This window comes from Rhinolophus hipposideros, assembly GCF_964194185.1.
Source record: "Rhinolophus hipposideros genome assembly, chromosome: 11".
Classification (NCBI taxonomy): Eukaryota; Metazoa; Chordata; class Mammalia; order Chiroptera; family Rhinolophidae; genus Rhinolophus; species Rhinolophus hipposideros.
The window spans coordinates 48704647-48719117 of NC_138057.1; the positions used below are offsets into that span (position 1 = coordinate 48704647).

Below are 14471 nucleotides of genomic sequence, written 5' to 3' on the forward strand. Positions count from 1 at the left end.
ACAGAGCATTTATCCTACTTTGTCTACCTCCTCCCTTTTTAGAGCCTTGCACAAGGTCAGATCCTTAGAAGGACACCTGGGTGTGAGAGTGAAAGATCACAAGCCTTCACTGCAAAGCCAAACTTCTAGCACACTAGGCTCATTTAAAAGTATGGTAAAGAGATGGAAGACGGTAACCACATCAGAAAACATGCTATTCAAGAATTGAAGTGCTATACAAATGAGTGGAGTCCATAAAGAACAGAAAGATGGATAGTATTTGCTTAAAATTCTGACGCTAATGTGTTAATCTTCTGCATTTACAAAAATATTACCTAAATAGTCTGAAAATAATTTAAAAATGAAGGACTTTCATTTCTAGAAACCCCAAACTCTGTCAAATGTAATAGCTGACATGCTAGATGAGATACGATGTATTTTAAGAATGCACTGTTGGGGGTGGCTGGTTGTCGCAGGTGTTAAGAGCGCAGTGCTCATAACACCCAGGTCGCTGGTTTGATTCCCACATGGGCCAATGAGCTGCACCCTCCATAACTAAAGTGAAAACAACTTGACTTGGAGCTGATGGGTCCTGGAAAAACACACTGTTTCCCAATATTCCCCAATAATTTTTTTTTTTAAAAAAAAGAATGTACTGTTGAATCAAACCCAAACTGAGGGGCTTTCTAGCAAATAACTGGCCAGAACACTTAAAAATATCAGTCATAAATACTCAAGACAAATGGCTCCAGGATAAAGGATACTAAAAGGCATGACAATAAATGCAGTGTACAATCCTGGATTAGGTCCTGGACCATAAAAGGGGTGTTGGTTGGACAAGTCACTAAATTTGAGGAACATCTATAGATAATAGCATTGTACCAATATGTTCATTTGGATCATTGTACTGTGGTCACATAAGATGTTCACATTTGAGGAACCTGGATGAAGGGTATATGGAAAGTTACTGTTTTTTTCTTTAAATTATTTTAAAATGAAAAGTTGAAAAATCTTTTAATAAAACGTTAAGAAAAATGCATTGCCTATAATGGCAATAAAAGAAGGTATCTGTGAGGCCAAAAATGCACTGGAGTACCCGCTCCTGAAGGCAATGAGGAGCAAAGCCAGCTCCTGCCCTGAGAACTTCTGCTGAAGCCTGAAGAGACCAGGCTTCTCCCTTCAGTTACAAAAGATGCCGGGGGACAAAACTAAAGACTGGGGCTCCAATCCAGGTGGACAGTAATGAAGGGGACCCCTATATAAAGCGGAAACCCCAAAGGCTCATCTCTTTGGTTTAAAGGTAAGTAATGGGAAATAAACCTGCAATGGAAATGGGACAGCAAGAAAGCCTCGTGTGCAGATTGGGGGTGGGGGTAGTCTTAACCACATGAGACGACAGCCCTTGAGAAAGAAAATTGGCCCCATTCCTAGTGCCATACATTAGACATAAATCAAGAGATAGAAATGCAAAATATGAAAGACGATTCTGGAAAGACAGTGGCAACAGTAGCACAGTTTTTGAATCTCAGTCCCTACATAAAGCAACTGAATTAAAACTCAAAAACTAGAGACATTTACAACAAGACTAGGTGACAAGGAATCTTGCAAACCCCATACAAGTAGTTAAAGACAAACTACGGGCAGTGACGTGTAGGACAGCATCTGGAAAGAAAACAGAGGGAAGCATTGGAGCATCTGATGGACCGGAGAACAGCAGAACCCCAAACAACCAACAGATGTGCACCCAAAGTACCTGGGCCCGTGGGCGAACTGCAGCTGGAAGTGGGAGAGTTTCTGCTACTTCCAAAGCAGGGCACCAAGGGGCCATGGTGAGGACCAGGGGCTGGCTGGATGCCGAGCCCCATGAACTTCAGGAAGGGGGTTATTCCTGTGGGGAGGGAGGGTGCGGGGACTGGGACGGGGACAGGGAGGGGCCCCTACAGGATCAGCCAATTTCCACCTCTTGACAGGGAGGTGGGAGGGAGTTACAAGGTGATCACTTGCTAAAAACTTGTGGTTTTCTGAATCTGTGTTTTACTTCATTATAGAACTGAAAGAAAATTCTGTATGCATACTGAACGAAAACACAGTTGAATTCCTTCCAACTCTAGGTGGGAAATCTTTCTAACTATGACTCAATATCCAGAGGCAATAAAAGACAGGACATAAAAATTTTTGAAACTTCTGCATGACAAAATATACCACAGGCAAAACCAAGACAAACTGGGAGAAAGTATCTGCAACTTAACATCACAGATAAAGAGCAATCTCACTAGCACATAAAGAGCTCTTAAAAACTGAGAAAGAGGTCATAGGAATGGCGGCAGCGGGGCACATTTTCTGAGTTCTCCTCCGGATTTTATTACAAACGGGACATATAACCCATCAAACAACTCTTCGCTCATCACGCAGAACAGCTAAGAGACTCCTAAGAGACTCGTGTAAGGATTACTTGAAGCTGCGCAAATTGGGCGAGCAGGGGAAGAAAGAAGGGAGCGGAGAGGAAACGCGCGGTCGCGCGGTGGAATCAAGCCGGCGGCGGCGGCTGGCGGTAAACTGCAGCTCTAAAGACACAGGGAGATATAGAACACGCAGAACAGCGGGGAGACTCGTGGAGGAATTTGCCTGAAGGTGTGCGCGGATTACAAGCAGGGGAGGAGGCGGGACAGCGAAGTGGAAGCGCGCCCCCCCACCCCCACCCACGCGGAGCCGAGGCTGGCGGCGCCGGGACTACGGAACGCAGACTCCTGGAAGCGGAGCACAGGCCGTGCAGCGTTGCTGCGCGGCTCCCAGGTCGGACGGAGGCTCGTGGAAGGTTTGCTTTGAGGTGCGCTAGGTGGGCGAGCGGGGGGGAGGAGCGTGCTCACAGAAAAAGTGGAGGGCAGCACCCGGGGCTCTAGAGTCCCACGGGAGCCCAGGGTGTGGCGGAGAGCGTAGGGTCCAGGAGGTGGGCTCTTTCCCTGCGTCCCACAGTTGATCGCTCCCGCCGGGGCGGGCAGCTCGTGGGCCCTAGGGCAGACAAAGAACTGAGACGCCACACCTGGGCCCCTCACCGCGCTTTTCGAATCCTCCCCCCGCCCTTCCAGAGACTTAAACTACCCCTAACTGAGAAACAGTGTCAGATTACAGAGGGGCGTCTGCGCTCAGGCGCTGGGAAGATTGGCAGCCGGCTCTGACCATCGGAAGAGGCTGGGAGGAGGGGATTTTCGCTGGACGAGGAGAGAGGAGACTCCCACACCCCCAGCCACCACCTTTTCAGGCCTGCGGGAGAAGTGTGAGTGGCTGGCCTGGGAGGGAGGAGACCCCTCCATCCCCAGGCCCCACCCTTTCTGGCTGGCCTGCGGCGGGGCAAGGGCAACCGCGGAAGCAATCCCTGAGTTCAGCAGTAAGCGGCAGTCGCAGCTCCCGGCTTTCAGCAGCTTAGAGATCTCCCGCCCGCCCCCTCCCACTCATCCTTGGAAGGAGGGCCCTAAGACTCAGGAGTACTGGGCACAGGGCTGTTGGAGCTACTCTCAGCGTGCATTTGTGCAGGAAAGGACAGAAACTGCATGGTCTCTCTGAAAACTGTCATCCAGACCCCTCAGCCCCTCGCATTTAAATCTACACTCCCAAATTCACTCTGGGCACCAGGTGACTAGCGATGCCTGCGCACTAGGCAGGGAACTCTTTGGCACAGCGGAGGACAACCTGGAGATCACCTGGTGGGCTTAAGCCAAGACTGGTGCTGCTTTCTGTTTTGCTTTGCTTGGTGGTCTTTATTTTTATTTATTTTTTTATTTTTATTTTTTATTTTTTATTTTTATTTTTTTTTTTATTTTATTTTATTTTTTTTTTCTTTCTTTCTCTTCTTTTTTTTTTCTTTTTTCTGCTTGTTGTGATTTGCTTTGTTCTGTCTTTATTTCTTTGATATCTTTGCCTATGTAGAGTGGGGATTGTCGGTTGTATTTTATTTGTGAATGTACTTGATTTGTTTTCTTTGTTGTTGTTGTTGTTGTTGTACTTGCTAACTTTATTTGTGCTGAAACTGCCCTACCAGGGCCCAGCTTAAGAGGCACAAGATTCAACATATCCAGAAGCCAACTCTGGACCAAACCAGAGTACTACCGGGTTTGACCTACAAGTCACCCACGGAAGGAGGACCCTAAGACTCAGGAGTACTGGGCACAGGGCTGGTGGAGCTACTCTCAGTGTGCATTTGTGCAGGAAAGAACAGAAACTGCATGGTCTCTCTGAAAACTGTCATCCAGATCCCTCAGCCCCTCGCATTTAAATCTACACTCCCAAATTCACTCTGGGCACCAGGTGACTAGCGCTGCCTGTGCACTAGGCAGGGAACTCTTTGGCACAGCGGAGGACAACCCGGAGATTACCTGGTGGGCTTAAGCCAAGACTGGTGCTGCTTTCTGTTTTGCTTTGCTTGGTGATTTTTTTTTTTTTGTTTGTTTGTTTGTTTTGTTTTGCTTTTTTGTTTTTTTGCTTTTGTTTTTGTTTTGTTTTGTGTTGTTTTGCTTTGTTCTTCTCTTTTTTCCTTTCTTTTCTTTTTCTTTTTTTTCTTTCTTTCTCTTTTTTTTTTTTCTTTTCCTTGCTTGTTGTGATTTGCTTTGTTCTGTCTTTATTTCTTTGATATCTTTGCCTATGTTGAGTGGGGATTGTCGGTTGTATTTTACATGCGAATGTACTTGATTTGTTTTCCTTGTTGTTGTTGTTGTTGTTGTTGTACTTGGTAACTTTATTTGTGCTGAAACTGCCCTACCAGGGCCCAGATTAAGAGGCACAAGATTCAACATATCCAGAAGCCAACTCTGGACCAAACCAGAGTACTACCGGGTTTGACCTACAAGTCACCCATGGAAGGAGGGCCCTAAGACTCAGGAATACTGACCACAGGGCTGGTGGAGCTAGTCTCAGCGTGCATTTGTGCAGGAAAGGACAGAAACTGCATGGTCTCTCTGAAAACTGTCATCCAGACCCCTCAGCCCCTCGCATTTAAATCTACACTCCCATATTCACTCTGGGCACCAGGTGACCAGCGCTGCCTGCGCAATAGGCAGGGAACTCTTTGGCACAGCAGAGGACAACCTGGAGATTACCTGGTGGGCTTAAGCCAAGACTGGTTCTGCTTTCTGTTTTGCTTTGCTTGGTACTTCCTTTTTTTTTTTTTTTTTCTGCTTGTAGTGATTTGCTTTGTTCTGTCATTATTGCTTTGATATCTTTGCCTATGTTGAGGGGGGATTGTCGGTTGTATTTTATTTGTGAATGTACTTGATTTGTTTTCTTTGTTGTTGTTGTTGTTGTACTTGGTAACTTGATTTGTGCTGAAACTGCCCTACCAGGGCCCAGCTTAAGAGGCACAAGATTCAACATTTTCCAGAAGCCAACTCTGGACCAAACCAGAGTACTACCGAGTTTGACCTACAAGTCACACACCCAGAGGGAATTCTCTGAAGGCACAAGAGCCCATAGAGGCCAAACCTCATTTAAGTGGCCAACCCTCACCCAGCAGAACACCCTGTGGTGAGCAGAGCCAAGTTTCACAACTAGACGGCCTAGGAGTTAAGCCCACCTACTCACAAGCAAAAAGCAATCAAAGTTCTTCTTGAACAGGACGATATACTAAACACACGAGCCTCCTGTGGAGCACATGCAGAGAAGAACGAAGTAGTCCAAGTCAAATATAAAAGACACATACTACATAAGATAACCCAGCAAGAACTAAGAGCTCTAGGGTATCTTCCTAATACATCAAAGCAAACACAGAGAGTCAGTCAGAATGGGGAGACAAAGAAACATGTCCCAAATAAAAGAACAGAAGAAACCTCCACAACTGGAACCAAATGAAGCAGAGGTAACCAACATGTCAGAGACAGAGTTCAGAACACTGGTGATAAGAATGTTTAAGGAGCTTAGAGAAGACATAAAGAAGGATATAGAAATCATAAAGAACAACCAGTTAGAGCTAAAAAAGGATGTAGAAATCTTAACGAACAACCAGCTAGAACTAAAAAACACAATTACCGAAATTAAGAACTCACTTGAAGGAATGACCAGCAGGTTAGATGAAGCAGAGGATCGAATCAGCGACTTAGAAGACAAGTTAGCAGAGATCACTCAAACTGAACAACAGAAAGAAAAAAGAATAAAAAACAATGAAGATGGGTTAAGAGACCTCTGGGATAACATCAAGCGCAACAACATGCGCATCATAGGAATACCAGAAGGCGAAGAGAAGAAGCAAGGGATTGAGAACATATTTGAGGTAATAATGTCAGAAAACTTCCCTAACCTGATGAAGGAAACCAACATACAAGCCCAGGAAGTGCAGAGAGTTCCAACCAGGATAAACCCAAACAGGCCCACACCAAGACACATTATAGTTAAAATGGCAAAGCTTAAAGACAAAGAGAGAATCTTGAAAGCAGCAAGAGAAAGGCAGAAGGTTACATACAAGGGAACTCCCATAAGACTATCAAATGACTTTTCTACAGAAACATTGAAGGCAAGGAGGGAGTGGCAGGAGATACTCAAAGTGATGGAACACAAAGGCCTACAACCTAGATTGCTTTATCCAGCAAGGCTATCGTTTAAAGTTGATGGAGAGATAAAGAGCTTCCCAGAAAAGAACAAACTGAAAGAATTTATGACAACCAAGCCAGCATTGCAAGAAATACTAAAAGGACTTCTGTAAATAGAAGAAAGATGAAAACAATTTACTACAAATCTAAAAATGGCAATAACTATGTACCTATCAATAATCACTTTAAATGTAAATGGATTAAATGCTCCAATCAAGAGACATAGGGTGGCTGAGTGGATAAGGAAACAAGACCCTTGTATATGCTGTATACAAGAGACTCATTTCAGATCAAAAGACACACACAGGCTGAAAGTGAAGGGTTGGAGTAACATATTTCATGCAAATGGAAGCAAAAAAAAAGCTGGAGTTGCAATACTTATATCTGACAAAATAGACTTTAAAATGAAAAAAATATTAAAAGACAAAGATGGGCACTATATAATAATAAAGGGATCAATCCGACAAGAGGACATAACCCTAGTAAACATCTATGCACCTAACATAGGAGCACCTAAATATATAAAACAGGTACTGATGGACATAAAGACAGAGATCAACAGCAACACTATCATAGTAGGGGACTTCAACACACCTCTGACAACAAGGGACAGGTCCTCCAGACAGAAAATCAATATGGAAACAACAGCCTTAAATGATACTTTGGAGCAGTTGGACTTAATTGATATTTTCAGAGCATTTCACCCCAATGCTGCAGAATACACGTTCTTCTCAAGTGCTCATGGAACATTTTCTAAAATAGATCATATGTTAGGACACAAGACAAGCCTCGATAAATATAAGAAAATTGAAATCATACCAATTGTCTTCTCTGACCACAGTGCTATGAAATTAGAAATGAACTACAGGGGAAAAAAACCAGGAAGATACACCAATTCATGGAGGCTGAATAACATGTTGCTAAATAATGAATGGGTCAAGCAGCAGATCAAAGAAGAAATCAAAAGATATCTTGAGACAAATGAGAATGAGAACACGACGACCCAAAATCTATGGGATGCTGCGAAAGCAGTCCTAAGAGGGAAGTTCATAGCACTGCAGGCCTACCTAAAGAAACAAGAAACATCACTAATTGACAGTTTATCTTCACACTTAAGGGATCTGGAAAAAGAACAGCAAAATAAACCCAAAGGGAGCACAAGGAAGGAGATAATAAGGATCAGAGCAGAAATAAATGAAATAGAAACCAGAAAAACAATACAAAAGATCAATGAATCCAAGAGTTGGTTCTTAGAGAAGATAAACAAAATTGACAAACCTTTAGCCAGACTCATTAAAAAAAGGAGAGAGAGGACCCAAATTAATAAAATCAGAAATGAAAGAGGAGAAGTGACAACAGACACCACAGAAATACAAAAAATTGTAAGAAATTACTATGAGCAACTATATGCCAACAAATTTGACAACCTTGAAGAAATGGACAATTTTCTAGAGGCGCACAACCTTCCAAAGCTAACTCAAGAAGAAACAGAAAGCCTGAACAGTCTGATTACCACCAGGGAAATTGAATCAGTAATCAATAATCTCCCAACAAACAAAAGCCCTGGACCAGATGGCTTTACAGGTGAATTTTTCAAAACGTTCAAAAAAGAATTATCACCTATTCTCCTCAAGCTCTTCCAAAAAATCCAGAAGGAAGGAAGACTCCCAAACACTTTTTACGAAGCCACTATCACCCTGATCCCAAAAGCAGACAAAGACACCACAAAGAAAGAAAACTACAGGCCGATATCTCTAATGAACATAGATGCAAAAATTCTCAACAAATTATTAGCAAACAGAATTCAGCAATACATTAAAAAGATCATACACCATGATCAAGTGGGATTCATCCCTGGTATGCAGGGGTGGTTCAACATCCGCAAATCAATTAATGTGATACACCACATTAACAAAATGAAAAATAAAAATCACATGATCATATCAATAGATGCAGAAAAAGCATTTGATAAAATACAGCAACCTTTTATGATAAAAACCCTTAAGAAAGTGGGAATAGAGGGATCATATCTTAACATAATAAAGGCCATATATGACAAACCCACAGCTAACATCATACTCAATGGGGAAAAGCTAAAACCATTCCCCCTAAGATCAGGAACAAGACAAGGTTGCCCACTTTCTCCACTTCTATTCAACATAGTGCTGGAAGTTCTAGCCACAGCAATCAGACAAGAGAAAGAAATAAAAGGCATCCAAATTGGTAAGGAGGAAGTAAAATTATCATTATATGCAGATGATATGATACTATATAGAGAGAACCCTAAAGACTCCACCAAGAAACTATTAGAACTGATAGATGAATTTAGTAAAGTAGCAGGATATAAAATTAATATTCGGAAATCAGTTGCATTTGTATATACCAATGATAAAATAGCAGAAGGAGAAATTAAAAAAACAATTCCATTTACAATTGCTCCAAAGACTATAAAATATCTGGGAATAAATCTAACCAAAGATGTAAAGGATCTGTACTCAGAAAATTATACAACACTGAAGAAAGAAATGAAAGAAGACATAAATAGATGGAAACACATTCCATGTTCATGGATAGGAAGAATTAATATAATTAAAATGTCCATACTGCCTAAGGCAATATACATATTCAACGCAATTCCTATCAAACTACCAACGACGTTTTTCACAGAAATAGAACATATAATCCTAAAATTTATATGGGACCATAAAAGACCCCGGATAGCCTCAGCAATCTTGAGAAATAAGAACAAAGTGGGAGGTATAACGATACCTGATTTCAAACTATACTACAAGGCTACAGTAATCAAAACAACATGGTACTGGCATAAAAATAGATACATAGATCAATGGAACAGAATAGAGAGTCCAGACATAAATCCATGCCTATATGCCCATCTAATCTACGACAATGGAAGCAAGAATGTACGATGGGGTAAAGATAGTCTGTTCAATAAGTGGTGTTGGGAAACCTGGACGGACACATGCAAGAAAATGAAGCTGGACCACCTCCTTACACCATATACAAAAACAAATTCAAAATGGCTTAAAGACTTAAATGTAAGATCTGAAACCATAAAATATCTAGAAGAAAATATAGGAAGAAACTTCATGGACATTACCCGGAGTAAGATTTTCACTGATATATCCCCTCGCGCGAGCGAAGTAAGAGAAAAAATAAACATGTGGGATTACATCAAACTAAAAAGTTTTTTCACAGCAAAGGAAACCATCAATAAAACAAAAAGGGATCCTACTGTATGGGAAAAGATATTTGCCAATGATATATCTGATAAGGGATTAATATCACAAATCTATAAAAAACTTACTCAACTCAACTCCAAAAAAACAAACAACCCAATTAAAAAATGGGCAGAGGACTTGGGGAGACATTTCTCTAAGAAGGACATACAGAAGGCAAGAAGACATATGAAGAAATGCTCAACCTCACTAACCATCAGAGAAATGCAAATAAAAACCACAATGAGATACCACCTCACTCCAGTCAAAATGGCTATTATCAATAAATCAACAAACAACAAATGCTGGCGCGGATGTGGAGAAAAGGGAACGCTAGTGCACTGTTGGTGGGACTGCAGATTAGTGCAGCCACTATGGAAAACAGTATGGAGGTATCTCAGGAATCTGAAAATGGAACTACCCTATGATCCAGTAATTCCACTCCTAGGCATCTACCCGGAGAAATCCAAAACTCCAATTCAAAAATCTGTATGCACTCCTATGTTTATTGCAGCACTTTACACAATAGCCAAGATATGGAAACAACCAAAATGCCCATCGGTAGATGACTGGATTAAGAAGCTGTGGTACATTTATACAATGGAGTATTACGCAGCCATCAAGAAGAAAGAAATCTTATCATTTGCAGCAACATGGATGGATCTAGAGAACATTATGTTAAGTGAAATAAGTCAGAAAGAGAAAGACAAGTACCATATGATCTCACTTATATATGGAATCTAAAGAAAAGACTATGTGAATGAACTGATCAGAGTCAGTTTTGGGGACGCAGGGAAGAAACCGAGAGTGGTTGGATGGGTGTGTGGGAGGGGGTTGGGGATGAGGGGAGGGGTGGGGGGATTTGGAGGCGGCTGGTGGCCACAAGATGGCCTCAGGGTTTTTCTTTTGAAAATTGATTTGGGGAAGGTATTCTATAGTGTTGTGGAGATTTTGTTGGGTATCCGATGGACATGCGTCCTATTTGGGAGACCACCTCAGGGATACTGTGGATACCTGATCATGGCATTGTACATCAGAGGCTGGACATTGATGAATGCCAACTATAATTTTGTGTATATAGTGTGGTGGTTCGGTGTGGGGTCGGAGGGATGGTGGATGGGGGGAGGGGGGTTCACAGTGTGAGGGATGTGGGTGATGAACGTCTGGGTATTGCCTTGTTTTGTGCACCTGAAACTAATAAATAAATTAATTAATAAAAAAAAAATAAATTAAAAAAAAAAAAAAAAAAAAAAAAAAGAAAAAAAAAAAAAAAAAACTGAGAAAGAAAACCCCAAGCATCTGATAGAAAAATGCATTTTTAAAAAGGAAACCATAAGTTCATAGTGACATAAACACGTATGAGTACGTGTGTGAGTGTATGCGTGTGTGTTGGAGGGGGGGCTAAACGAACGGCATCTAATACATGTGAGGGGTGACAGGATTAGAAAAGTCACCATTAGACAAGGGTTTTCAGTGGGTGGTCAATTCAGAGCACCCCCTCTGTGGGGATGGAACGTGCAACCCGATGGCTGTGGTTAACACTGCCACGTGATGTAGCTGAAAGTTATTAAGAGTGGAGCCTAAGCGTTCTCATCACAAGGAAAAAATACATTTTTGTATCTCTGTGAGATGACAGGTGTTAACTAAATTTATTGTGGTAATCATTTCACGATACATGGAAGTCAAATCATTATGCTATTCAATCTAAACTTGTACAGTGCTGTATGTCAATTACATCTCAATAAAACTTGAAAAAAATGCATCCCCATCTAGAGGATGTATTAATTACAAAGGGAAAACGGACTTTTGCAAGGGAGAGACCCGCTCGGTACCACCTTAACCAAGCCATCAACCTGCCATTACGTGCCTCCTGGAGTGAAGCAGGAGGAACGTAACTGCAGCAACAAAAATGTCCAACCTGAATCAAATCACAAGAAAATAAGACAAATCCAGAATCTGATCCATCCTACTGGCCTGGACTCTTCAAAAATTCAAAATAATAATAATACAAAGTGTTGCCATTAAAGAGCTGCCTGGAAGCTCTGTGCATACTGTTAGGTATTTTTGATTGGTGCTGTAGAGTGACCAAGTGGTGACCTGGCCACTTTGCTGGGAAATCCCTCACTGTCACTGAAGACAAATCCTCCAACCAATTCCCAAGGGCTTGAGCCTAACTGAACATTCAGACCTCGTCATCTCAGGTGCCTCAGCTCTGCACCTCCCTCCACTGCCCCTATGTTCAAAGGCTTCTGAAGAAAAGAAAGTCTCCTTCAAAGAGATGATCACTTACAATATTAGGGTTGGGATTTGTTCTATAGTCACCCCAAACGTGAAGGACCACAAACTAGTTCATGACAACTGCAGCCAGAATGCGGTGACCCCACCACTCCCACCACAGTTATTACCGTTTACATTTCTGTCATTCCCTGCGAGGGCTGCCTGCTTGTCTGTTTCAGATTCGGCCTCATTTTCATCCATGCTGTAGTCATCATCTTCCAGCTTTTGCTGGTTTCTCCCTGTAAAATCAGCACAGACACGTAAGACATAAGCTACATCATTTCTCTCTTGATGCCACGGGAACCCCCGGGCCTAGGGTTACCCCAATCATGGTTTCAGTCAGATCTTTTTGCAGCCTCTCAGGAAATGACAGGGATTCATGTGCTTGCTTCCAGGACACATGGCATGTAGGATTTCTCTCTGTTCACTTCAACTCTGAATCTATATAAAATGGGGTAACTGGCTAGTTACACTAAAATCCCATTCTTTTTTAAAGAGACAAACAACTCAAGGTTACAGGAAGTCACCACTGTTTTTGGAAACAGGTTTCTAGTTAATGACAGCACCTCCTCAGAACGTGTCATGGCTCCAAAAGAAGGAAATGCAGTGCTATTGTGAGCCAAAAGGTAAAAACTTCCATCATACACACAGAATTAGATCATTCATCACTACAGTCAGCCCTAAAGAGAAGAGCAAACAGAAAAGACGATCAGGACAAAATGCATGCAACAGACATTTTCACAGGGTTTAATGTAAACATCCTGTATATGTATATAGGTAAATAAAATCTTTTTTTTTAAAGCATGCCTGGAAAAGTCAGCTATAGTTATATTTCTCTGCACTCATCGCTTGAAGTGGAAATGAAGCACCGGCCTGTGTGCCCCGTAGCTTTGTTCTACGGAGTAGATCGTTACAACTGCACCGAGCACGAGGTGTATCCCGCACACCCTGCAGAATCACCGGCCCTAGGCCCTCAGCAGCTGTTACACTTTGTGACCAGGTCTGAAACCTGAGCGCCACCAGCTCAGCCACCGAGTTTCCTTTTTAAAAAAGAATTATTGAACTGAGGACACATTGCTCAGAAAAAGAAACTTGAGTGAAAATTATATTTAAATGGAAGCAGGGTAACTTCTGCAAATACAGTCCCCAACTTCTGTTACTGGCTGACCCGGAACAGGTGTCTTCCGAGTGCTCCTGGCCAGGACTGACATTTTTCACATCTTTAAGACACCAAACTACATCCCAAAATATTCTGTTCATCTCAGTTTCCCACACTTTCCTTTAAAAAAAGAGAGAAGTCAACCAAAGCAGAGAGCTGGGAGTCACATGTCCATTTTCCACAACACTCAACTACGCCTGAAGCCCCATCTATCCAATCCGTCCTTCCTCACTGCGTGACGACGTGGACGAAGACGAGGCCTGTGGTCTGCCTGCCAGGAGGCGCACGTTTACCCGATGCTAAGCACCCATCAAGGTCCCACTAGACTCTCTCTGAATATGCTTTCTGAAACGTCCTAGTGCTGGTGAGTGCCCTGCTCTTTCCTCCTGCGTCCTACTTGATAATGGATACGGAACAAACAAAACGAACCACCAGCCCGTAAACTGCTGTTTGGTGAACGTCAGGGGGACCTTTCCCGCCTCAGGAAGGAGACTGCGGGAAAGCCGCGGCCCAGAGCCGCTCACCCACCTTCCTTGTCAGCATCCTGCTCCTCCTCCTGCCCGTCCCGGAGGACGAGCTGGTCCCGCTCAGGGTCCTCTGCCTCCTGATTTTCCTGGCTCATCAACAGGGTGGCTGGCACCTGTGGGGTTCGGCCAAGGTCTCCAGCACCCCCCAGGCCTCCTTCGCCCGCTTCTCCGTCTTCTTCCACAGCCTGCTTTCGGTCTGGTTCCGGGGGCAGCCCCAGCCTGTCCCTCCGGAGCTCCTCCTCGCTGATGACCTGAATGTCATTGGTTTCCTCTGTGCACGGAACAGAATTAGCTGTGACCTCACTAGCATTTAATCTTATTACAACAAAAACAAAACTCTTGTACCACTCAACTCCCAGATCCTTCCCCAGGACTGTGGATGGGGTGGGCTGTGATGGGTGGGGCAGCTGGGTGGTTTATTTTGTGACCTCAGCAGAAGACTCCAGTCCTCTCTATGCCGGACTCTCTATGCAGCTCATCTTCAGAACCACAAGGAAAAGTGGTTTAGAAAAAAAATCTGACTAAGTTATCGCAGTTATAGCAACAACCTGCAAGTGTGGGAGAGGGTAATGCTAAGGTTATGTGATCCTCATCTGCCTAAGTACATGGGAGCCGACGACCACCACCGAGGACTCAGCCATCTCCTATTAAGCCCACAGTCCCACCGATGTCCTGAATAGAGTCGCAGCTTGGACCTTCCTTTACGCAGCTACCAAAGAAC

At 43.1% G+C, this 14471-nt stretch overlaps 1 protein-coding gene across 1 annotated transcript in view; it reads right to left on the bottom strand.

Annotated features, from left to right (window-relative positions):
- Positions 1 to 14471, bottom strand: part of GOLM1 (golgi membrane protein 1) — a 51452-nt gene that overhangs the window by 3174 nt on the left and 33807 nt on the right. The window contains exons 8-9 of the mRNA XM_081066781.1: positions 13752 to 14021; positions 12193 to 12303 (exon numbers count right to left, since the gene is read on the bottom strand). Of these exons, the coding sequence (XP_080922907.1) occupies positions 12193 to 12303; positions 13752 to 14021 (381 nt within the window). The remainder of the gene's footprint in view (positions 1 to 12192; positions 12304 to 13751; positions 14022 to 14471) is intronic.